Source organism: Macaca nemestrina, chromosome 7 (assembly GCF_043159975.1).
Source record: "Macaca nemestrina isolate mMacNem1 chromosome 7, mMacNem.hap1, whole genome shotgun sequence".
Taxonomy (NCBI): Eukaryota; Metazoa; Chordata; class Mammalia; order Primates; family Cercopithecidae; genus Macaca; species Macaca nemestrina.
The window spans coordinates 2,549,547-2,574,328 of record NC_092131.1 but is presented as its reverse complement, the minus strand read 5'-3'; the positions used below and the strand labels follow the sequence as shown (position 1 = coordinate 2,574,328).

The window sequence follows — 24,782 nt, the reverse complement described above, 5'->3', positions numbered from 1 at the left end:
CCAGGGCACCGGGCACACTGCCAGCCTCTTTGCTCCTCCCCCGCCTGCTCTGACCTCAAACTCTCTGGCTGGATCCTTTGTGGACGGACACACCTCTGTGACCTTCAGCTCCTTCTGTACCCACCTCTGGACGACTCATCCTGAAAAATGTCCGTGAGTCCCCTGAATCCCGCTTCCACCAGGATCTCCGTCTCCCAGTGGAACCTTGCCTGCCGGGAGCGTCTTCCTGCAGCCACAAGTGCTGGGAGTTAGGCACCTGCCCCAGCTCAGGGACAGGGAGGGGCACAGGTAGGCTGGTGCCAGACCAGGAGCCCTCCCTTCAGAGGGGCCCAGAACCTCCAACATGCAGCTGTGTGCAGAGGGAGCCGGGTCCCTCCAGGCACATCCACAGAGAAAAGGCAACTCTCGGCCTTCCTGCTTCCTGACAGGGCCCAGCCTACAGCCCACAGCGCCCACAGGGAAGCCCCACAGCAACTAGAGTTTCATACGGAGGGAGATAAGAAATTCAAATTGTAGGCCGGGCGGGGTGGCTCAAGCCTGTAATCCCAGCACTTTGGGAGGCCGAGACGGGTGGATCACAAGGTCAGGAGATCGAGACCATCCTGGCTAATCCGGTGAAACCCCGTCTCTACTAAAAAATACAAAAAACTAGCCAGGCGAGGTGGCGGGAGCCTGTAGTCCCAGCTACTCCGGAGGCTGAGGCAGGAGAATGGCGTGAACCCGGGAGGCGGAGCTTGCAGTGAGCTGAGATCTGGCCACTGCACTCCAGCCTGGGCGACAGAGCGAGACTCCGTCTCAAAAAAAAAAAAAAAAAGAAATTCAAATTGTACAAAAAGGAATCCTTTCATAGACATGGCTCCTCTGATCCCTTCCCCAAGTCCTTGTCTCCAGAGGTAGCCATGGGGCCTTGTCCCCAAAGACAGCATGAGTGTGTTACACAGGTTCAGGTATGCACACAACCTGTGCCCCTGAAACACACACACAGTAACACGAGGCCTGTCCCCATCCGCCCACACGCATGCTCACAAGAGCTGCAGGCACCTCCATCCCACTGTGCCCTGGCCAGCCGCAGGGAGGAACCCAAGGGCACAGAGGAGTCTGAGAGGACATCTGAGTGGGCACTGCCCAGTGGGCAGCGAGGCAGGGTGGCAGGGCTGCACAGACATGAGTGAGTTGCCCACACAGGACGATGCAGGGGGAGAGCTGGGTGCCTGTGGGGCTCTGCCCAGCAGGCTCACCTGGAGTCCAAAGTCAGCAGCCTCAGTCGTGTATTCGTAGACAGGTGAGGACCCCTGTGGCCGTGGTCGAATGACCTCATCTGCAGGCCCTTCAGTCACCTGACAGGAGAGAATCCAGTTCCTTTTGCCACTCAGTTCTCCCAAGGCCCAGGGAGAATGGGGGCAGGGTATGAGGAGGACACACTTCCTCCCGCTCTCACTTACAGAGTGGTCATCTTCAGTTTCTGCATCTGGCTCCCTGGGCTGCAGCTGTCGGCCAGACACTGCAGAGAGAGTGGCTGTCAGTGGAGATAAGCAGGCTGGGGGAGCAGATCGGGGCCCGGGGGAGGGAGCCAGGAGTGTATGTATACTGTGGAGGTGGCATAGTCCTGTCCTGGACACTGGATCTGAGAGCAAATTCAGGGGCCAGGGGAGGATCCACAGCTATCGGGCTGGAGAGGCTGTGGCATCAAGTCAGGTAGCACTGAATTGAGACTGGACTTATTCCAAGTTGGAACAGATTTAGTCCAAGAAAGTTACTAAACAAACACAAGGTGTTAGTTATTGTATAACCACACCCTGGGAGGATCAGAATCCAGAGTTGCTCGAATGTATTATCTAAAATGTCCAGCAGCCAGCAAAAAATTACAAGTTACGCAAAGAAACAAGAATGTATGATCCATACTGAGAAAAAAAGCAGTGAATGGAAAGTATCTCTAAATGTCCATCAGTGTTGGGTTTAATACAGACTTCAAAGAAACTATTAAAAGTTTGTTCAGGCTGGGCGCGGTGGCTCACACCTGTAATCCCAAAATTTGGGAGGCCGAGGAAGGTATATCACCTGAGGTCGGGAGTTCAAGACCAGCCTGACCAACATGGAGAAACCCCATCTCCACTAAAAATACAAAATTAGCCGGGCATGGTGGCACATGCCTGTAATCCCAGCTACTCAGGAGGTTGAGGGAGGAGAATCGCTTGAACCTGGGAGGTGGAGGTTGCGGTGAGCCGAGATTGCACCATTGTACTCCAGCCTGGGCAACAAGAGTGAAACTCCATCTCAAAAAGAAAAAAAAAAAGAGTTTGTTCAAAACACACACAAAAAAAACCATGTTTAAAAAATTAATGGAAAATATGTTAACAATAATGAAGAAAGAATCTCATAAAGAAATAAAACTTATTTTTTAAAAGGCAAGCAAAAATTCTGGAGTTGAAAATTTACTACTGGGGTTCACCAATAGATTTGAGATACCGGAAGAATCATCAACTTGTAGATTAATATAAATTAACCAATTTGAAGAACGGGGGTCAGGAGGAAGGCTGATTGAAGAAAAACAGAGCCTCAGAGCATTAACCAGAAGATAAAGAGACAGAAGAGAGAGTTGAAGAAGTGATGGCTGAAAACAATCTGCAGAATCCAAGAAGCTCGACAAAACCTGAGCAGGAGAAACACAGAGATCCACACCTGGACGCATCATAGTCAAAATGCTCAAGAGAAAGGGACCTATCACATAATAAGGGCATAAAAATACAACTAACATCTGAATCACATCAAAACCGTAGAGGCCACAAGAAAGTGGAGCAGTATATTCAAAGGGCTGAAAGAAAATGTTGTCAACGAAGAATTTGATATTAAGCAACCTATCCTTCAAAAATAAAGGCAAAATAGTCTGGGCATGATGGCTTATGCCTGTAATCCCAGCACTTTGGGAGGCTGAGGTGGGACGATAGCTCGAGCCCAGAAATTCAAGGCCAGCCTGAGCAATATAGTAAGATCTCATCTCTACAATTTTTTTTTTTTTTTTTTGAGACGGAGTCTCACTCTGTCACCCAGGATGAAGTGTAGTAGCACGATCTTGACTCACTTCAACCTCTGCCTTCCGGGTTCAAGTAATTCTTCTGCCTCAGCCTCCCGAGTAGCTGGGACTACAGGCACGCGCTACCATGCCCCGCTAATTTTTGTATTTTTAGTAGAAATGGGGTTTCACCATGGTGGCCAGGCTGATCTCAAACTCTTGACCTCATGATCCACCGGCCTCAGCCTACCAAAGTGCTGGGATTACAGGCGTGAGCTGCCGCATCCGGCCCAAAATTTTTTTTTAAAATTAGCGGGTCATGGTGGTGCATGCCTATAGTCCCAGCTGCTCAGGAGGCTGAGGCAGGAGGATAGCTTAAGCCTGAGAGGTTGAGGCTGCAGTGAGCTGTGATTGCACCACCTCACTCCAGTCAGGCAGAGCAAGACTCTGTCTCAAAAAAATAAAAATTTAAATTTTAAAAAAGGCAAAATAAAGGCATTCCCAAATGAACAAAGACTTGGAAATCTCATTGCTAGCAAATCTGCCTTACAAGATATACTAAAGAAGCCCTTCGGACTGAAAGGAACTAATACCAGACAGTAAGTCAAATGCACAGGAAGAAATGAAGAATGCAAAAAGTGGTAAATATGTAGGCAAATATAAAAGACTCTGAATATATATTGTCCTAATTTTATTTCTTAACTTCTTTCAAAAACAGAGGATTGTATAAAGCAAGGATTGACAAACTTTTCTTGAAAAAGGCAATATAGTAAATATTTTAAGCTTAACAGGCCACATGATCTCTGTTGTATCTCGGCAGCTATAATACAGAAGCAGCTATAGTATAGATAATATGTAAATAAATGAGCATAACTGTTTCAACAAAACTTTACTTGTAAAACAAAAAGGAGGCTGGATTTAGAAGACAGGCAATAGTCTGTGAAGCACTTATATAAGGCAACAATTCGAACACCATATCGTTAGGATTATAACATATATAGATGCAGTATATATGTGACAATAATAGCAAAAAGGAGTGGGAGGAGAGGGTATACAGTTAGCCTTTCATATCAGTGGTTTCTGTGTCCTGAGTTCAATGAAACTTGGGTCAAAAATGTCCTTCCAAAAATTGCATCTATACTGAACATGTACAGACTTTTTTCTTGTCATTATTCCCTAACCAACAGAGTATACCAGCTATTTACATAGCATTTACATTACATTAGGTATTACAAGTAATCTAGAGACGATTTAAAGTATTGGAGAGGGAAGATGTATGTAGGTTATTTGCAAATACTACATCGCTTTATAGAAGGACTTGAGCATCCTTGAATTTTGGTATCCGAGGGAGTTCCTAGAAGCAATCCCCCATGGATGCTGAGGGACAAGTGTACCTTGGACCAAAGTTTCTATAATTTACCAGAATTAAGCTGGCATTGCCTGGGGCTGGGAGTGGGAAGGGAGATTGATTGTAAGTGGGGTTCAGAAAATTTGGAAGGTGATGGAGGTGTTTCAGAACTGGATTGTGGTGATGTTTGCTCAACTCTATAAGGTTAGTAAAATGACTGAATTATACATTTACAATGGGTGGGTCCTATGGTTTCTAAACTATATGTCAATGAAACCGTAAAAGAAAAAGGTAATTAACTGTATAAAACAAAAATAAGTCAGCACGGTGGCTCACACCTGTCATCCCAGCACTTTGGGAGGCCTAGGAGAGTAGATCACTTGAGGCCAGGAGTTCGAGACCAGCCTGGTCAACATGGTGAAACACTGTCTCTACTAAAAATGCAAAAATTAGCTGGGCATGGTGGTGCATGTCTATAATCCCAGCTATTCAAGAAGCAGAGGCAGGAGAATCACTTGAACCCAGGAGGCAGAGGTTGCAGTGAACTGAGATCCTTCCACTGCACTCCAGCCTCAGCAACAGACCAAGATTCTGTCTCCAAAAAAAATAATAACAAATAAAATAAAATGTATCTTAGAATTTTACAAATATAGAAGTAAAGCATATGACGGGATGGGGACGGAGTGCAGAAGTTGCTGTTGTGAAGATCTTACATTATACTTGAAGTAGGACAATCTTACTTGAAATTATACTGTAATAAGTTAAATATTCAGAGTATAAACCATAATGCAACCATTAAAAAAAAAAGATGTATAGGTAATAAACCAATAGTGGAACTAAGATGGAATAGTAGGCTGGGCACAGTGGCTTGCGCCATAATCCCAGCACTTTAAGAGACCGAGGAAGGAGGATCACTTGAGGCCAGGAGTTTGAGACTAGCCTGGGCAACACAGTGAGAACTTATCTCTAGAAAATATTAAAAAGTTAGCCACGCATGGTGGTGCACATCTGTAGTCCCAGCTACTCAGGAGGTTGAGGTAGAAGGATCACTTGAGCCCAGGAGGTTGAGGCTACAGTGAGCCGAGATCGTGCCACTGCCCTCCAGCCGGGGTGACGGAGCAAGACCCTATCTCAAAAAACAAATAAAAAAACACCTAGATCTCCTTTTTAAAACACTGAAGTAAAAACCGGCAAAACTGAAAGGAGAAATAAATCCATAATTATTATACAATAGGATATTTTAACACTCTTAGGAAATGATAACCTTACAAAGTAGAATAGGGGAAGATACAAAACACTTGAAGCACCCATCAACCAACGAGACCAAACTGGCACTAGGAGAAAACTGGCACTAGGAGAACACTCCAGACAGCAGCCGGAGCATGCTGCTCTCAGGTGCACAGGGGACAGTCACTGAGACAGTCCCCATGCTGGCTCAGAAACCTGCCTCAACAAATTTAAAATCACTTCAATCATCCTAGATCTCTTCTCTGACCCCCAATGGAATCAAGACAGTGTGGCAGAAACACAAATCAGTGAACAGAAAACAAAGTCCAGAACAGCCCCACACTTACATGGCCAATTAATTCTTGTTTGTTTGTTTGTTTTGTTTTGAGACAGGATCTCACTCTGTCACTCAGGCTGGAATGCAGTGGCACAATCTCTGCTCACTACAACTTTTGCCTCCTGGGTTCAAGCATTTCTCGTGCCTCATCCTCCCAAGTAGCTGGGATTACAGGCATGCACCATCATGCCTCGCTAATTTTTTTTTTTTTTGGTACTTTTAGTAAAGATGGGGTTTCACCATGTTGCCCAGGCTGGTCTTGAACTCCTGGCCTCAAGTGATCCACCTGCCTTGGCCTCCCAAAGTACAGGTGTGAACCTGTGTGAGAACACTCCTGACAGCAACCTGTGCATGCTCGGCCAAATTCTTGTCAAAGCAGCCCAGTTATTCCAATAGAAAACAAAGTCTTTTCACCAAATGGTCCTGGAACAGCTGGGTATTTACTGGGAAACCAATAAACCTGGACCCTTCCATCCCATCACTCATGAAAATGAATTCAAAATGAATCATAGAGGTAAACTGAAAACTATAAAACTTCTAGAAGAAAATATAGGAGAAATTATTTACCACCTTGAAGGCAGCAATGTTTTCTTAGGATACAGAAGGTAAGGATAGTAGAAGGAAAACTGATAAATTTAAGTTCTCATAATTTAAAACACTGGCCTTAAGAGCTTTCATTTTCCTCAGAAAATGAAAAGGCAATGCATGTATCTGGCAAAGGACTTGCATGGAGCCCGTGTACAACTCAATAGAAGAAAAAACACTCAATTAAAAATGGGCAGAAGATTTGAACAGACATTTCACAAAAGAAGATGTACGAGTGCTCAATAAGCACAAGAAAAGATGCTCAACATTTTCCGTTATCAGGGAAATGCAAATCAAGACCAACGGGGCCGGGCGCGGTGGCTCAAGCCTGTAATCCCAGCACTTTGGGAGGCCGAGACAGGCAGATCACGAGGTCAGGAGATCGAGACCATCCTGGCTAACACGGTGAAACCCCGTCTCTACTAAAAAATACAAAAAACTAGCCAGGTGAGGTGGCGGGCGCCTGTAGTCCCAGCTACTTGGGAGGCTGAGGCAGGAGAATGGCGTAAACCCGGGAGGCGGAGCTTGCAGTGAGCTGAGATCCGGCCACTGCACTCCAGCTCGGGCAACAGAGTGAGACTCTGTCTCAAAAACAAAAAAAAAAAACAAAGACCAACGGAACAGAACAGAGATCCCAGAAACAGACACACACACATAAAGCTGTGATGATCTGTTCAATAAATGGCCTGGGATCCACTGGATATCCATATGGAAAAACATTAATCTTCGCCCCATCTCAGCCACAGAAAATTAATTTCATGTGGATTATAGATCCAAAGTTAAAGGCTTACCAATAAAATTTCTAGAAAATAAATAGAAATTACTTTTAGAGTAGGGGATAAATTATTAAACGGAACACACAAAAAATGACAGATATTGGTCTATATTAGAATTAAGAACTTCTGGCCAGGCGCAATGGCTCACGCCTGTAATCCCAGCACTTTGGGAGGTGAAGGCATGCGGATCATGAGGTCAGGAGATCGAGACCATCCTGGCTAACACAGTGAAACCCCGTCTCTACTAAAAATACAAAAAATTAGTCGGGAGTGGTGGTGGGGGCCTGTAGTCCCAGCTACTCGGGAGGCTGAGGCAGAAGAATGGCGTGAACCTGGGAGGCGGAGCTTGCAGTGAGCGGAGATCGCCCCACTGTACTCAAGCCTGGGCGACGGAGCGAGACTCTGTCTCAAAAAAAAAAAAAAAAGAATTAAGTTCATCAAAAAACACCACTAGGGGCATGAAATGTAAATGAGTATAGCCATGATAGAAAACACTATGGATGGTTCCTCAAAAAATTAAAAATAGAACTACCATTTGATCTAGCAATCCCACTACTGGGTTATATATCCAAAGGAAATGAAATCGATGAGTTGCAGCTATCTTTGCCTAAAACACAGATTGGGCACAGATAGCTGCAATACATTTACCAAGCAAAGTCCTCCAACCCAGAAAGCACAAAGAATTCTTGCAAACCAAAAGACAACCCGATAGAAACATGGGCAAGAAAACACTGGAAAGGTAGCTCATAGAAGAGGATGTTCAACCAGCCGATGAGAATGTGGAAACATGGCCAGCATTTCTAGTCATCTGCGCAATGCCAACAAAACCACGAGGCGCCACATGCTCCCAGGAGAATGGCTGAAATCTCAAAGTCGAGATTTAGGCGAGGCGGACCACCTGAGGACAAGGCCTGGGGCAGCTGGAACTCCGTCCTGGTGTGGGTTGGGGGTGAGCTAGCACAACCACTTGGAAACAGTCTGGTAGAGTCTATCAAAGCCTGACACGCCTTACCCTGTGGCCCAGCAACTCATAGCCAGGGGCAGGGCCAAGAAATATGCGCACGTATGTCCCTCAAAAGATGGGTGCAGGAACGTCCATCTCAGTATAATTTGTGGCACCCAGAAACCAGAGATTCAAATGTCCATCAACAGTAGAATAAAAAAAACCTGAGGTATTTGTCCAATGGAACAGTATATGGTAGAAACTATACCTACGAGCAACATGGATGAAGTTCACAAACGCAAGGTTGAGATAAAGAAGCTAGATATAAAAAGCGCTCATACCAGGGGAGCCCATCACATCCAGTTCACAGTCAGGCTCAGGCCAACTAGGGCTGAAGTCGCCACAGGGAGCGGGCAGACAGGGTCTCCCGGTGGCGGTAGGGGTCTACTTCCCAACCAGAGGGCTAGCTACTTGGGTGTGCCATGGTTTGTATGCTTTCTCCATAAAAAATTTTAGAATTCTACATAAAATCAAACATAATTATAACCTTTACACTAATAAATCTGAAAATTTAGATCGATTGGATATATTCCTAGAAAACCCACAAGAAGAACCAAACGTGTCCAACCCACGGCCCACAGGCCGCATGCGGCCCAGGACAGCTTTGAACGTGGCGTAACACAAATTCGTAAACTTCCTAAAACATTAGGATATTCTTTTGCAATTGTTTCTTTTAGCTCATTAGTGTATTTTATGTGTGACCCAAGGCAATTCTTCTTCCAATGTGGCCCAGGGAGGCCAAAAGATAGGACGCCCCGATGGATAATCCAAGCAGTTTTATAACAATTTAAAAATCAATATGGTGAAACCCCGTCTCTACTAAAAATACAAAAATTAACTGGGTGTGGTGGCGGGCGCCTGTAATCCCAGCTACTCTGGAGGCTGAGGCAGGAGAATCGCTTGAACCCAGGAGGCAGAGGTTGCAGTGAGCCGAGATCGCACTATTGCACTCCAGCCTAGGCAACAAGAGCAAACGCTGTCTCAAAAAAAAAAAAAAAAGAAAGAAAGAAAGAAAAGAAAAGAAAAAGAAAAAATCAAATCCTTTATTTAAAACCGTCCCATAAAAAGAACTCCAGGCCCAACTCCCACTCCGAATTATACTCTAAATATTCCAAGAAGAAACAGTACCAATCTCACACCAACTCTGGCGCCCTGGCCTGGGCTCCAGGGCCTCCCTCCGGCAGTGACGAGGAGGGTCTCAGACCTAAGGCCCCCATCCCTGCCCCAGACCCAGTTGCTGGTAGGACACTGATTGGAAAGGAGCATGTCGCTATCCTTTGGGGTGGTGTGCTGGCCTCGGGGACCAGCTGCTCCCTGTCCCCAGCGGTAGGTATCCTGGCCTTGGGGACTGTCCCATGAAGGGAGATGGGGAGGCCCAGTCCCGGCAGTAGTCTAGCTCTGGCCAATGTGCTGTGTGGCCCTGAGCAAGCTCATGCCCTCTCTGAGCTTTCATTCCCTCATGGATTCGGGGGCCACCCTGCCTGCCCTGAGTGTAGGTTGCTGGGCCATAGACACTGCTCCCCCAGAGGCACCCCCAGGGCCATGCCTGCTCATCCCAAGAGCACCTCTGCCTGCACAGGCCCCTGCCGCTCCCTCACTGCTTCAGGGGCCTTTCCTTGCCCTTTTGCAAGATGGCTCACAACCCACGTCCCCTCTGGCTCTGGTCTCAGGCCTGGCAGGGCTGGGGGATGGTGTCTCCTGGAGGAGGTTCTCTCAAGTGAGGGAAGAGAAGGGCAGGAGGTGAGGGCAGGCAAGGCTGGGTCAGTGCCAGGAGGCATCAACACTCACCCCCACATCATCCCACCCCCACCACCTTCCTACTGCTCGGGTGGCCAGGCCCAGACCCCTGGCCTCCATGACCCCGCAGCAGAGCCACAACCTCCATTTCCTTCACCTGCCAAACCAGCCTTGCACAAGGTGTCAGCCCAAGAATTGTACCCCTGGCAACCCCATGACATGATCTCCTCCACAGGCCCCTTCTCCCTAACCAGGCGGTGAAGGGGCAAGGCCCTGTCTCCCTTCTGCACAGCTCTGTCCTGGCCACCTGGGCCCATCTCACTCACGTTGGCACTCAGACACTGCCCCACCACCTGACAGGGCCCTTGCTGCTCCCACCTGGACGCACCCCCAACCTGCAGACAGAACTTGGCCAGCCCCACTGCTCTGCCTCCCAGATGGCTGCCAAACCCTCCACTCCTTGCCCACCTGCCCCCTCCCACTCCCTCCACGTGGCCCTGCCAGGGCTCCCCAGTGCACCCCACAATCCTGAGGGACCGCTAGCTGGGGCCACCCCGGCCGCTCTGGAGCTGCCTGGAGCTGCCTGGAACTCCAGCCACACCAGACCCACAGCAAACTCTTGGGTGGGGTCGTGCCAAGAAAGGGGACAGGAATCTGGCCAGAGCCTGCCCACCGCTAAGCCAAGGGCAATGCAGGTAAGCCACTCTCTGGCCTCAGTTTCCCTTCCTGCTCTGCCCAGACCCTGCCCCTCAATCCCCAAGGTGGGTAACAGATGTGAAAACTGAGGCTGGGGGAGGGGAGCCACTTACCCAAGGGGACCCAGCCAGTAGGTGTGGAGCTGGGGCAACTGCCCCAGCCCGCCCTTACCTAGCAGGGCTGGGGGCAGAGGAGGGTCCCTGGGTCACTTGGCCCACAGCTGCTCCCCTGCCAGCGGTTGGAGTTGGGGTCATGAGTGGGGAGGGGCTCCCCTGCCTCCAAGACCGGGTGTCCCAGGCCCTGCCCAGCACTCAGGGTGGGGCAGGTGTTCTGAGGCTGCCCAGAAACCCAGCCGCCGCCTCCTCCCTCCACAGCCTCCCCAGCCAAAAAACCCCACCCGGCAGGCAGGAGCCTGGTTGGGTTGGGGGTGGGGGGCAGCTGCCGTGAGGCCCAAGAAAGGGTCAGGAGGGCAACTCCTTGGAGAAGGGACTTGCCAGGCAGGGGGCACAGGTCTGCTGGGCTGGGGGTGGGCACAACGGTGAAGGGCCCCTGAGCTGGGCACAGCCGGCTGCACTTTCAGATCTCTCCAGGGTAGTCTTGTGGGTGTTGGGGCCGGTGAGGGAGGGTGTCGACAGCAAGCCCGGGGCACACCCTGTGCTGGGAACCTGCGTGGGGGAAGGAGGAGGAGGCGTGACCAGCTCTGCTCCTGCTGGCCCTCATGCCTGGTCCTGCCACTGGCCCACGCGGAAGAGTCCCCAGTCCCACCCTCAGCAATCGCACTGGGAGTAGCTGTTCCTGCACTGCCTGTGGTGGGGATGGAGCACAGAGGTTCAGGGAGCAGCAGACCCGCCTCTGGCCACACAGCTGCGGAATGGGGACCCCTGTGCCGCTGGGCTGGCAGGAACCTGGCCCAGGAACACAAACAGGAAGGGGGAAATCCTGCCCGCCTCGGGATAAGGCTGCCCAGCCAGGCTACCGGCCTCGGACCCACACCAGTGGGGAGAGAGAGGAAGGCCCCCAGTATCCCAGTCCCCCACCAAGAGCACTTCCTCCCAGGCCCGAGGTCCTGAGGAAGCCCCGCCTTGGCCCCAGAGTGCGGAGGAGGCCGCCTTTGCCCCGCCCCGTCTCCGTCTCCGGTTCTCCCAGACAGGCTCTGCAAGTGGCCCCATCACCTGAATCATGACGCTGGTTGTTGACAGTCACCAAAGCTCCGCTTCACAGAGGAGAATGTGGAGGTGACTTGCCTGAGCCAGGCCCAGCTGGTCAGGCTGTTGGCACCTGGTTCCTTCCCCAGTGCCCTTCTCCCACTCCCCGGGCCCCCAGTGCCCTGGCCTCAACACTACCATTAACATTCCTGCGGGCGCAAACTTGAACCTTGGGGAGGGACCCCAGGACCCAGGTCAGTCCCTTGCACGCCACGGCAGGTGGGGGTGGTACCACAGTGAAAGGCACAGAGGACACCCACCCTGGCCCAGAAGAGCTGCCTCCCCAAGAACTGGACTATTTTGGGGCAGGGCCTGAGCAGGCAGGGTCTCAGGAAGTGTGTTTGGGGGAGGAGCAGATCCTGGCAGGGAGGTGGGGTGTGGGGGGCGGGGGGCGGGCGGAGCTGGAGGGGACAAGGAACACAGGCTGGGGAGTGCAGCAGAGGCTCACCAACACCCCTGCTCCACAGCCGGGTCCGAACTGAGGACTCCCACCAGCCACCAGCTAAATGAGAGTTGTTGGAGGGTCCAGAACAGGTCCATGCAGAGAGGAAGTCGATTTTGCTTAAACAAAATCCAAGTTTGCATCTAAACTGGCAGCCCCAGGGCCCCATCTCCTGCCTCCAGGTGGGAGGGCATGGTTGGGTGCATTTGCAAGTCACCAGGGCCCTGGGGGCTGGCAGGAAGGAGACTGGCTCTCCAGTGGCCAGAAAAGTCCATCCTGGGTGGGAGGAACAGCCCACTCCAGGTTTGCAAGTGAGTGTGCACACGTGTGTGCTCACGGGATGTACGTGTTCAGGTGCTAGGGCGTGTGTGCACTTGTATGTCTGGCTTGGGCTCCTCCCTCTGAACGCCCCGAGTGAGGCCATGGAGGCGGGAGCCCTGTGCCCACCCAGACACAGGAGCACACAGCTGGCTGCACTTGGGCCTCACCCAGTGGTGGAACTTCATGAAGAAAGTGCCAAGCGGGCTGACTGTCATGAGACCTTCAGACTTTCCTGAGCAACATCCCCTACCCCTCCCCATGCTTCTCGAGATAACTCTCTCCGGATGAGGCCGGCAGAGCCAGCTCTGGCTCTTGCTCCTGCCTCTGTGTCTGCCTCCAAGGCTGCAGGAGGGCGGAGGAGCCAGCCTCAGTCCCCTAGACCTAGGAGCTGGGCTCCTCGCCCACCCAGTAACCATTCCCCACTGCAGCCCAGCTGTACCCGTGAGGCTATTCACATCACCCTCTCCCAAAACAACCTTCCGTAGCTCCCTGGTGCCGTCCATGGGTCAGACTGTCCTGGAAGCCTCTCTGTGCCTGCTCTAGCCCTAGTCAACATCCACAGCCTCTCCAGCCCTCACTGTGCCTGCCTGGGCCACGGGCTCTCTCTCTCTGGGCTTTCCCAGGCTGTCTTCTCTGCTGGGCAAATTCACAGACTAAGCTTGGCCACCCTGCCATGGCTTCTGGACACTGCCTGGTCCCTGGTCCCCAGAACACTTTGCTCACCAAGCACTCAGAGCCTGGCACATCGTAGGTGCATAATAAATGCTAGTGCGGGCAGTGCATGGGAAAAAGGAAGGAGCTTGTCAGATCTCCTGGAAAAGCCTGGTAAGCCTGAGGGCGGGAGGCCGTTGATGGGGATGGGAGGGCAGCAGGTGGGCCCAGTTCATCTCCTTCTGCTCCTGGAGAAACTGAGGCACAGGGGAGCACACCAGCCACCTCTCCAAGGGATTTGGCAGCCAAAAGGAGCAGCCCCACGCTCCCATCCATCCCAGGCTGGCTAGCCGGAGCCAGTTTCCCTGGGCTGAAAGGCCGGCCCCACAGACGTCCAGGGCAGTGTGACCCTGTGATGGGGCTGCCTATCACCCCAGGCCCCCACAGCCCACCTTGGGCACCCCCAGGAGAGTAAACCTGGCCTTTGGAAGCAACCACCCTCCACAGACACCCAGGGCCCCTGTGTACCACACAAGCACAGGGTCGTCTGAGGACCCTTCCCCAGGCCCCACGCCCACCTGGGGGACTTGCAGACCTGCGACTGCCCTGAGTGCAGGTGCCCTTCGCATTCACCTCCCCCCACACCGAGGCTCCTTGCAAACAAGAGCCACTGTCCCCTACCTGCCCAGGGCCCACAGCTCGGTGTCCTGCCACATACCTTGTATGGCCTGGGCTCCGCCAGCACCCCAGGGGCCAGGAGCCAGGAGAAGGGGCTCCGGGAATTTCTCCCTGACATCCGTGCCCAACCCACTGGCACTGGCTGGAGCCATGGTAAACTAACACCCCTGCCCATCCATCAGCTGTGGGTCAGGGCTATGCCCAGCCCAGCGCTGTTCCTCCAGCCCCTCTTGCTGGTGGCCTGCTGGCCCCGACAGACCTGCGGAAGAGTGAGGCAAGCAGGTGCCCGGGGCTGACCGGGAAGGGGGCCGAAGTGCAGGGGGTGGGCACAGGAGCCACTTACCAAGGAAGCTACAGACGCTCTCCCAACTGGCCCAGAAGTGAAGATCCCAACTGGCCACCTCCCCCTGCCACGCCCGGTTCCTCCCTCCACAGCTCCTCCCCCCATTATCCCGCCTCCGCCTCCGCCTGCTCCTAGGGCTGGCTCTGGACCCTGCCAGGACCTCCACGTCCCACCAGAGGGAGTAGGCGGGTCCCCTGATGGGCCAGGAGCCAGGCCAGCCCTCAACACTCACTCAGCTTCTTGGAGCTGGGGACCCTACCCTGAGTGCTCCCCCAGCCTGAGCAGCTGACTGCAGAGGAACAGACCGCTCTGAGTCACACAGCCAGCCCAGTCTGGTGAGTGCCTTAGTGCGTGCCAGGTCCTGCTCTGTGGACAGACGTAGGCCTGAAGCAGGTCCCTCCCAGGCAGGCTCTGCACAAGCCCTGTGTCTCAGTTTCCCTATGGGTGCCAGGATAGAGGCTGGCCCAGAAGGGAGGAGAGGCATAGCCTAAGGGCAGGACTGAGCCCACAGGGGGCTGGGCCAGTGACCTTGGGGCCTGGTCATCTGCCACCTGCCTGAGCCCCCAGGGCAGCCAACCCTGGCCTCCTTTCAGCCCTCGCAGCCCAAACTCACAGCAGCCCCTACCCCTCGAAGCACCAGGGTATCTGGTAAGCAGGGTGTGGTGGAACCAGCTCAGGAACCAGCATTTTTTGAAACAGGGTCTCTCTCTCTCACCCAGGCTGGAGGGCAGTGGTGCGATCATGGCTCACTGCAGCCTCAAACTCCTGGAATCAAACCATCCTCCCGTGTCAGCCTCCCAAGTGGCTGGGTCTCCAGGTGACGCCGCCATACCTGGCTAATTTTAAATTTTTTTTGTAGATACAGGATCCTACTATATTGTCCAGGCTGATCTCATACGCATGGGCTCAGACGATCCTCACGCCTTGGCCTCCCAAGTGGCTGGGGCTGCAGGCACACACCAGCACGCCTGGCTAATTGTTAAATTTTTTGTGGAGACCAGGTCTCCCTGTGTTGCCCAGGCTAGTCTCAAACTCCTGGGCTCAAGAGATCCTTCTGCTTTAGCCTCTCAAAGTGCTGGGATTACAGGTGAGAGCCTGCGCACTGGCCTAGCATTTTTTTTTTAAACAAGCCTCCCATCCTTCCCAGTCATTTCTGGGTGGTGGCTGAGAAACATCTGAGTCCCATGCCCCCAAGTCCCCCACTCTCCAGAGCTCCAGCTGCCTGGCCCACCTCCTGGTCACCTCACCCTGCTGCACCCTGGGCCCTTAGCCCCCACTCGTCTTTGCTCTGGGTGGCCAGGAGGCTTCAGCAGGACACAACCAAATGTGCTATGTGTAGCCCCACTGGGATCCCAGGGTGCCAGCCCTGTGCCCATGGCCTGGGTGGGGACCTGCCTCCAACAGGCAGTCTGGAGCAGGCCCGCACAGCTGAGGCCCAGCCCAGGCCTCAGGGGCAGTGAGGGGTCAGACCCGGCCTGGTAGGTCAGCGACAGAATGGCTTGCATCCACACCAGGCCCCAGTGGCATGGGAAGAGGTGGGAAGGTGCGGCTGAGAGGGCTGCCCCCACCACGGGATGTCAGGGTGGCCTGAGGCGGGCACAGAGAGAAGTGGTCCTCAAATAGGCCAGAGGACTTCAAGGGCGGGGAAGGCTCTGTCCCAGCAGGGGCACTGGCCCGCAAATGGGGTGGGAGAGGCCCCAGGGGCTCCTCAGTCCCGAAAGGCAGGGACCTGCTCCCAGGCCCCTTCCTGGCCTCCCCCCATTGCAATGCTCTATAAAGGGTGACACAAAAACCTAACCGTCACAAAGGTAGAAAACGACTCTATTTACACGAAGACAGAAAAGCTGGCCAGGTCTGCTCCGGGAACACTCCCAGACAGCTCTCACCTGGGAACGCTGTTTACATGTTTACCACCTGACACCCACACTAGCCAGGCAGGGCAGGGCTGGCTGAGTCAGCACCGTACCTAGAGGCCCAGCCCAGCTGGAGTGGGATGGGAAGGGGACGCTGGTACAGAGCAGGGCCATCATGACAAACAGCACTGACCCCCGCAAGAGCCTTTACTGGGGCCCCCACCCCAGCTAGGCCCACCTCACAGTAGCCAGAAGGAGGCGCCCTGTAGAGCTGGCCACAGCGCCGGCCACGCAAGCCCTTCCCGGACCCTCGCTGCAGTGCGGCGAGTGTGGTCCACCAAGCCGTGGAACACATGACCGAGATCTCCTCCTGGCGCACCCTCCCCAACGCGGACCGCCATGGGAACGCACCACACCCTGCCCCAGGCCCTCTCCAGACTCTCAGCACGTGCCACTGGCTCTCCCTGGGGCACCTTCCCAGCTCAGATCCTGGACTTGCTACCCCGCCAGGCAGTCAGCACCAAGCCCTCGGCTACAGAGCCCCTGGCGGTGGGTGCCCACAGCACGGTGCAGACACACAGCAAGGGAAGGGGTCAGGCTGGAGACCCTGGGCTCTGGCTCAGGACCACTTACTGGGAGGGGTAAGAGCTGGAGAGCCACGCTTCACACCCTGCCCCTGTTGCTACCCAGTCCCAAGAGGGGCACACTTGGCCACCAGCAGGCGGGTGCTAGGCAGGGCCTTGCTCACCTGCCTCAGTTCCTGGGGACCCCCACCTACCAGACCCCTGGCACCACGTGGTGGGACTCAGTGGTCAGGCAGGTGTCTGATCAGCTGGAGGGACGGCAGGCAGGGCATCTGCTGAGCCACCACATCACGGACCCTGAGATCCGGCATGTCCGGTGATGTGCACTGGACAGCTAGTCCCGGCTCAGAGCTGTTAGGACCCAGGATCAGCTAGGGGTCGCCGTGGGAACTCGGCTGCTGGCGGGGGCCAGGCAGGGCCGAGGGCAGCGGATGGTGAATCAGCCAGGAGGAGGCCAAGGCATGAAGCTTGGCATTCTCAGGGCATGTGTCACCAAGGAGCCGACGGTACTGGCTTATTCAGGAGCCAGGCCTGCCAGGCAGCAGGAGCAGGCCAAGGACCGAGGGCTGGAGCCCTAAACAAGGGGGCCTTAACTCCACCCAGTGGGGCTGAGTCATGGGGCCTCCTGCCCACCCACACGCCGTCACCTGACAGCCCCTCCAGCTGGCAGGGCTCACACGGACATAGCCCAGTAAGGCTCTCCAAAGTGTCCCGCCCCTGCCGCGTCCCAGGCATCCCCAGCTGCCCCTGCTTGGCTATACCCTTTGCAGCGTCCAGGCAGGGGTGTGGCTTGAGATCCCTTTCTGGACTCCTACCCGGAACAGCCTGTGCAATTGCCTACCATCCCACCACCGCCACCCCTGCAGGAAGGAGTCCCTCCCAAGAGCTCTGCAGAGAGGAGGCCCCGATGCCACTCCCACCCTCACAAGCACACACTGGGTCAGCAAGTCCAAGTCTGCGCAGCACAGCTGGCAGGGCAGGGACTGGCAGCCGGGGGGAGGGCGGTGGCTGCAAATAACTCTGTGGGCCTCTGGTAGGTGCAGGGATGGGGGATCACCGCCTCCCGCCCCAGCCCCTCCCTACCCCCTGCCTCCTGGGCCCGGCTCCATGTTTCCATTTTAGAAAGTGCTTCTGACTATTAAATATTTATCCGAGCAAGGAAGTCCTTGGCTCCCGGCCAGGCTATGGCTTCCAAAAAAAGAAAAATAAAGGGAAATCTGGAGGCTCAGACTGAGTGCAGGTGGGGCCTGGTGGAGACACCCTCGAAGCTCACAGCGTGGCCAGGGATCCCATCACCCTTAGAGGGGATGGAGAGGAGCAGAGGGGCATGGCCCGTCCTCTCTGTGTCCAGTTAAGACTCCGCTAAGCTCCCTCCAGGCTACCTGGCCTCCATAGCCCCCATGGAGCAGCTTCCTTCCTGCCAAAACTGCCCTAAGACCTATGGGGCTGCCCGGTGCCTTCAGGACAAAGCCATCCTTCCAGCAGCTGGCGCTGCCACCTCTCCATCCTCACCCCACCCGTCCCAGATGCACTGGGTTGAACACCTTGCAGGTCCCTGCCTTCGCCCTCAGCCTCTGCAAGCTCCTCCTGCTCTGCCTCCGCTTCTTTTTCATGACCAGTCCCAGTCTCCATTTGGGCCAGTTTTCCTCCAGGGAGCCCTCTCTGGCCCTTCTGTACCCCCTGCGGCTGCACTGGCCACAAAAATAGGGTTCACGTTTGTTGAATGAGCAATGGGTGGATCCTTGCTCTGCTGAGGTATGACCTCCCAGGTCCCAGGGCTCCCGGGGTGGCTTGAGACCCAGAAGGATGGGTGAACAGGCAGCCAGCCAGACGGGAAGCACTCCCACAGCTCACACCAGCCCTGAGCGCAGGGTGGGCCTCTGCCAGCCAGAAGACCAAGCTGGGAGAATGTGTCATTCTACTCCTGAAGTGGGTGGCAGGGACCCCCAGATGGCAGTGCCCCCCACTTGCTGGGGTTTGGGGGCCTTTCCTCCCCAGCACCTATACTTCTCCACACCTGGCCAAGCCAGCCCCCAGCTGAGCCTGAAACACAGAGGCTTTCAGCATAGGTGTCACAAGAGAAGGACACAGAGGGGGCCAGAGTCTAAGGGAGAGCTGGGAGTGAGCCCAGCAACCCAGGGGGCTTCCCAGAAGAGGCAGCTCCTAGCTCAGCCCAGGACAGAAGAGCTTGGCCAAATGGAGAGAAGGCAATGAGGGCATTCCTGCTGTAGGCCCAGCCACGATGAGCCCAGATGGGAGTGGGCACTCAGCTTCCTGGGCATGGAGAAGGCCAGGAGGGAGGGGGCTCCCGGGGCATTGGAACTGGAGGCTCTGCGGGCTTGACCCTCCTGTCTACTTCTGAGCCCCACCCCCTTCCCTGAGCTGCATCAGGTGGGCACTCCTGAGGTTTGGGGCAGGAGCCAGAGGCCAGCAGGCAGCCCAGCCTCCCTCCCTGGTGGTTCAGCTTCCGTTTCCCCACCAGGGAAAGCGCTGGGGTTGTTAGGAACACACTTACAACATCACTGTTGGTGGCTTCTGAGAGGCCACCTCATTGGAGGGCACTCCAGGATGCCCTCTGCTGCCTCCTCCTCAGGGCCCATTCCTGCCACTAGCGGCCACAGAGGGGCTCCTTTGCCTGCAGTCACCCTGCCTGGTGGGGCAAGGCAGAGCCAGTACCTGTCAGAACAGCATGTCACTGACCAAAGCATGCGATATTCTGCTCTGGCCCCTAAAAGCCCAGGGAGTCAGTCACTGCCTCACGGTCCCCAGCCTCAGTGTCCCTGTCTGCAGAATGGGAATACAGCCCTCCCTCAGTGTGGACGACCCAGTCAGGGAGACACTAGGGTGGTGACAGGCCCGCCCGCACTGTCACTTGGCATCCCTGGCTGCATGGCGCTAGCAGCACAGGCAGCTGCGATCACTCCCGTCTCCGAATGTGAGGTCCTGACCCACATTTGCAGCCCAAGGCCCTGAAGAAGGCACCAGCAAGGCACAGAACAGGCAGACCACCTCCACAGCTGCCCTGCTTTGCACCCTTCTTGGGAAAGGGCCCAGCCATCTCATGACCCCCATCCCAGAGGAGAGACCACCCACACATCTTCGCATGATGTCACTGCACCTGGGGCCTTCCCAACACGGTGGTGCTTTCTTGGGTTGTCATTGTGGGAGGTGCTGAGGCCAAGCCAGGGGCAGCAGGTGTAGGGTGGGGGCCAGGGCCGGGGAGGGGTTCCCTGTCTCCCCAGCTATCGGGGATCCAGCTCTGCCCCTGGGAAGGAGGCAACCCGCCCCTGGAGTAGGCAAGGGTGTGACACCCAGAGCCCGCTGGGAGTGAACGGGCTGGTGTTACAGTTGGCAGCGCTGCGTGGGGTGTTCCCAGCAAGGCCACCAGGGGGCAGCCTCGGCACAAAAGCTGCCCAGGAGATGGCTCCCTGCTGGGCTGGTGCCTGGTGCGGCTGGCAGAGGGCAGGTTTGAACTGGACAGGAAGACTAGAGCAGGGGAGAGTCCGCCCATCTCCAGCCTGCTGAGAGGGGACTGCCGGTGAAAAAGGCCTGGACCAAATCCAGGCTGGGAAAGGCAGTAGGTGGCAGGGTGCTTGTCAGGAATGCACATTCCCAGGCCGCAGGGTTGGGGAGGGTCTGGGAACTGGCGTGCTGGACAGAACTCCCAAGGGCTCTGATCTTGTAAGTCTCCTACCAAAGCTCCAGTGAGAGCCACTGACCTTATTCCCTAAGAGCAGATGGTTCTGGAGGCCGGACGCAGGGAGGGACTGCCTCAGCCAGGCTGGGAACCATGAAGCCAGCACAGGCCTCTGTGGAGGCAGGGGGTGGATGAGGTGGTCCTGGACCCTGCAACTTGGGAGTCTCTGGGTGCCCCTGAGCGAGGAGGAAGTGGAGAGGAAAGGCTGTGCAGGGAAGCTGGAGGCAGGGTAGTGGTCCCATGCCTTGGGGCCCCGCCCTTCTCCCTCTGAGGAGGTCAACCTGCAGCCATGTGGGCAGGGCCAGTCATAGTGAAAGAGGAGGGGCCGGGGGCCTCCAGCCCACCGGGGCCATCACCCTCCCACTGCTGAGCCCAGACACCTTGGACTCCCTTCTGCAACACCGTGAAGCAGGCGCTGTAGGGGTCTCCCTGCTCTGGAGTCCCTCAGACAAGTCTCCCACCCTAAGTGCGCACCAGATAAACAGACCACAGGAGGGGCCTTGGTAGTGCCTGCTGCGGCTGGGGGGCATGCCCAGGCCAAGGGCACCCCTCTGCGCCTGCAGCGTGGCACCATTAGCATTGACCTGTTTTCCCCAAGGAGTGGGGTCCAGCCCGTGCCAGTGCTGGCACAGCCCAACCCCCTGGCTGGTGGCTGCCAAGGCCCTGGGTGTGGTCAGGCTGCAGCAGCATAGACCTAGCCCAAGGGACTGCCCCCCCACCCCAGCCCTGCCCTCCAAGATGCTGAGACACCCAGGCCCTGGAACCAGGCCCAGTGCAGGGACAGACACACAAAAAGCAGCAGGTACACATTCCGTAGCCTGCGGCCCAGAGGGAGGCTACTGACCATCCCTGGGGGCATGCCAGTGGGTAGCTCCCACTTTCCCTTGCCCAGCACTGAGGGACCCTGTGGCCTGACTTTGACCCCATTCAGGCCCCTCACAAGGCCCCAGACCTCAGGCCTAGCGCTGCCACAGCCTCCACTTACCCAGCGACCCCACCACACAGCCACACAGTAGATGCTGCCCAACCCTGCCTAGAAGCCCCGGACCAAAGTGGATAGACCAGACTCCCGGACCAGCCTGGCTGCTCTCCCCCAAAGCAGGTGAGAGGGCAAGCCTGGTGCAGGTGCCCCGTGTCCCGGCGGCCCCGGCTTTCATGCCCCATGCAGACACCAGCCCCGCTCCAGAGCGCGGTAGCACCTCCCAGGAGGCCGCCTCTCGACCAGACAGTGTCCCAGCAGCGGGGCGGGAGCGAAAAGGAGAGATAGACAGGGACCGCGAGTGACAGAGGGAGTGCGCGACAGAGACGAGTCAGCCACCGAGAAACAAAGTGAGCGGCTGAGACAGCCCCAGAGGCCGGGAGAGGAGCAGGGACCGAAAGTCGTGGACAGGTAGAACGCGAGGCACGGGAGAAGAGACCCCAGCGGCCGGGGAGGCCCAGAACAGCGCGCGAGTCCAGCCGGCATCCCCGAGTCCCCCGCCCCCACAGCCCGCACTGCGCGCCCCCGGACACGCCCCGGCGCGCGCCCTCGCGCGGAGCCCACCCGCCCCACGGGAGCTGGCTGCAGGCGGGGAGGGCGCACCGCTGCCGGGGGTTCCGGGCCAGGTAGGCAGCACCATGTGGAAGCAGTCGCACATCGCGGCGGCCAGGCGGTGCGGGCCTGCCGGCCCGTCGCGTCCAGTCGCTGGTCCCAGCTCCGGCGCACCGGGCGGGCGGGCGGGAGCCGCACCCTGCCCCGCTGCTCTGCGCTGCCGCGGGCGGCCGACCTCAGACTGCGGACACCGCGCGCCAGGCTACCCAGCCGCACAGCTAGGACCCCGCCCGGGTCCGCCCAGCCCGGCCGGGCCACTGCGGAGCGCGCTTGCGGGCGGTGCCGCCGGCCTCATTCAGCCCATTGGCTGCCGCCGCCGCCGCCGCGGCCCCGCCCCTCCCGGCCAGGCCCCGCCCCGCTCCGCGCCCCCGGCCCGCCTGTCGCGTCCGCAGAATTAACTTTGGATTCCCGCCAGGGAGCGACCTCAGGATCCCCGCACCTAGGCTCCTGGACTTGCCGCTGTCTTCACCTCCCACTCCGGGGGAGACAGACACTTTAGTCACAAGCTGGGTGGGGGGCAGCCTGCGGGGACAACAGTGGTCGCGGGCACCCCAGGAAGTGATCCGGCAGCAGAAGGACAAGACAGAATTCTGCAGGGGCTGGGGGTGGCCGACACGAGAACGCGGCTGAGAGCGTGCAGCGGGAACAGGGCGCCACGGACAGGGCTGCGGGGTGGGCGCTGCGTGCGGGAGCACCCAGCGCTGGGGGGCCGTCCTGGAGCCAGAACCCCGCCCAGAGTCATCCTTTCTACTGATTCTTGTCAAGAGCCTAGGGCCTAGGACACAGCGGCAACCAGCACCCTACTGGCCCTGCCCCAGGGGCTCCAGGTCTGGTGTAGACACAGGCAAGACTGCAAGGATAAGGCGTTCTGCAGGGCGGGACTGCCCTGGGGGCGGGGGAACGGGGGTCCTGGAAGGCTCCTGGCAGTGTTAGCTGTGACCTTAGGGGTGAGGTATGAGCCAGGCAGTGTAGGAAGAATGTTCTGGAGAGAGGGAACAGAGTACTGTGTGTGCAGAGAATGGGGGCAAAAGGGCTGGTGTTGAAAGTCAGGCCCAGTGGGCGGGGGCAGGGCAGCAAGGCTGCTGAGGGGGCTCCTGTGGGTAGGAGGTGCCACCTGAGGCTCCAAGCAGGGTCTCTGAGCTTGATGAGAGCTGAGGATAGACTGCACAGGTGGCTAGGGGTGTTGGCATGGGGCACAACTGGAAATACGAGCAGTGGAACCAGGGCTGTGGTGTGGGAGGGAGTGAAAGGATCCGGGATACTCAGGCAGAGCGGACTTGGTGGGGACAGAGTGCAGAGGGTGGGAGCCTTCCTGGCATCGAGCTTGGGCACCACACAGAGGCAGTGCACCTGTGGTGTGGACAGGGAGGGCAGGGGCCCAAGGCAGTTCTAAGAGTTCGGTGACACCCGGCCTGGTGTAGACCCGAGCTGGGCGCACACCGGAAGGAGTGGAGTTCTGCAGGGATTATGGGGGGATGCAGGGCTGGAAGAGACCCAGGAGAGGACCACCACCACCAAGGAGCTGCTGCCTGGCAATGTCCACGGGTGTGGGTCAGATGCGGGGACACACACACACACGGACACACATACAGATACACACACACACACACAGACAGAGACACACACGGACAGAGACACAGACACACAGATCCATACACAGGTACACACACAGACACACTCAGACACAGACACACAGACACACACACAGAGACACACACAAACACACATGCTGTCTCCGTCATACACACACACACACACACACACACAGACACCTTTTCCCGGGGTGGGAAGAGGCCAGGCTGTACCGGAAGGGCCAGGCAGGCAACACACTCATAGACAAGATCACAGACTCGCCAAGACACAGACACAGGCCACCTGGGATATTGGATACACTCAGAGACAGCCTCATACACACTCAGGCCTGCACGCATGAACACCCACACCAGGACACAGATCCACGCATGTGCACACATACACACAGGGCACACACATTCCTGGGCTCATTCGGAGACCACACACAGCCAGCGGGCCCAGGTGAGCCACCAGGGCGCGATGACTCACTCTAGACAGTTCCCGTTAGCCTCGCTGCAGCCACTGGGCAGCCATCCAGCAGCAGGTCAGACGGACGCCAGAGCCACTGCTGGGAAGAGGCCCTGGCAGCCTCCTCATGAGGCCAGGCATGGGGGGCACAATCTTCCCCCTCATGTGTGGACCTGGCGTGGGTCTTACCCCCACTCCTCGAAGTGTCCTTCTTTCAGGGCTGAGCAGTGTTGCCTGGGGTCCAGAGGCCCTGAACTTACCTCCCTCCCCAGGGACCCACCCTGCTCTGCTCACCCGGTGTCAGTCACTCCCTGGGCACAGGGAGAGAGCCACTAGGGTGCCTGGGTGCGTACACCTCTGTGTGTGTCCCTGACTGCATCTATGCCTCTGCCTGGTCTGCTGGGGGCTTGGCCTGCCAGTCCTCTGTGTCTGAGTTTGACTGCAGGGCCTGGGAATGAGGGGCAGCTCAGGGCACTCGTCCACCTTTGTGTCTTCAGCCCCATTAGGTGTGTGCCTTTGACGAGGTCCTGTGGCCCCCTGGGCCCCCATCCAATTGAACTGGCCCCTCTCCTGATTGTCTGGCGTGATCTGCACAGGGCTATGGGGACTCCCCTCAGCTTTGCGGGATGGGTGAGGATGGAGCCCTGGGTGGGGAGGC

General features: G+C 56.4%; 1 protein-coding gene across 1 annotated transcript in view; it reads right to left on the bottom strand.

Moving 5' to 3' along the window:
• The window catches only part of LOC105489927 (AHNAK nucleoprotein 2), a 41,968-nt gene extending 19,752 nt beyond the window's left edge, over positions 1-22,216 (bottom strand). Inside the window, exons 1-3 of the mRNA XM_071099474.1 lie at positions 22,076-22,216; positions 1,239-1,501; positions 125-226 (exon numbers count right to left, since the gene is read on the bottom strand). Of these exons, the coding sequence (XP_070955575.1) occupies positions 125-226; positions 1,239-1,501; positions 22,076-22,130 (420 nt within the window). The 5' untranslated portion in view covers positions 22,131-22,216. The remainder of the gene's footprint in view (positions 1-124; positions 227-1,238; positions 1,502-22,075) is intronic.
• Between the last annotated feature and the right edge of the window lie 2,566 nt (positions 22,217-24,782).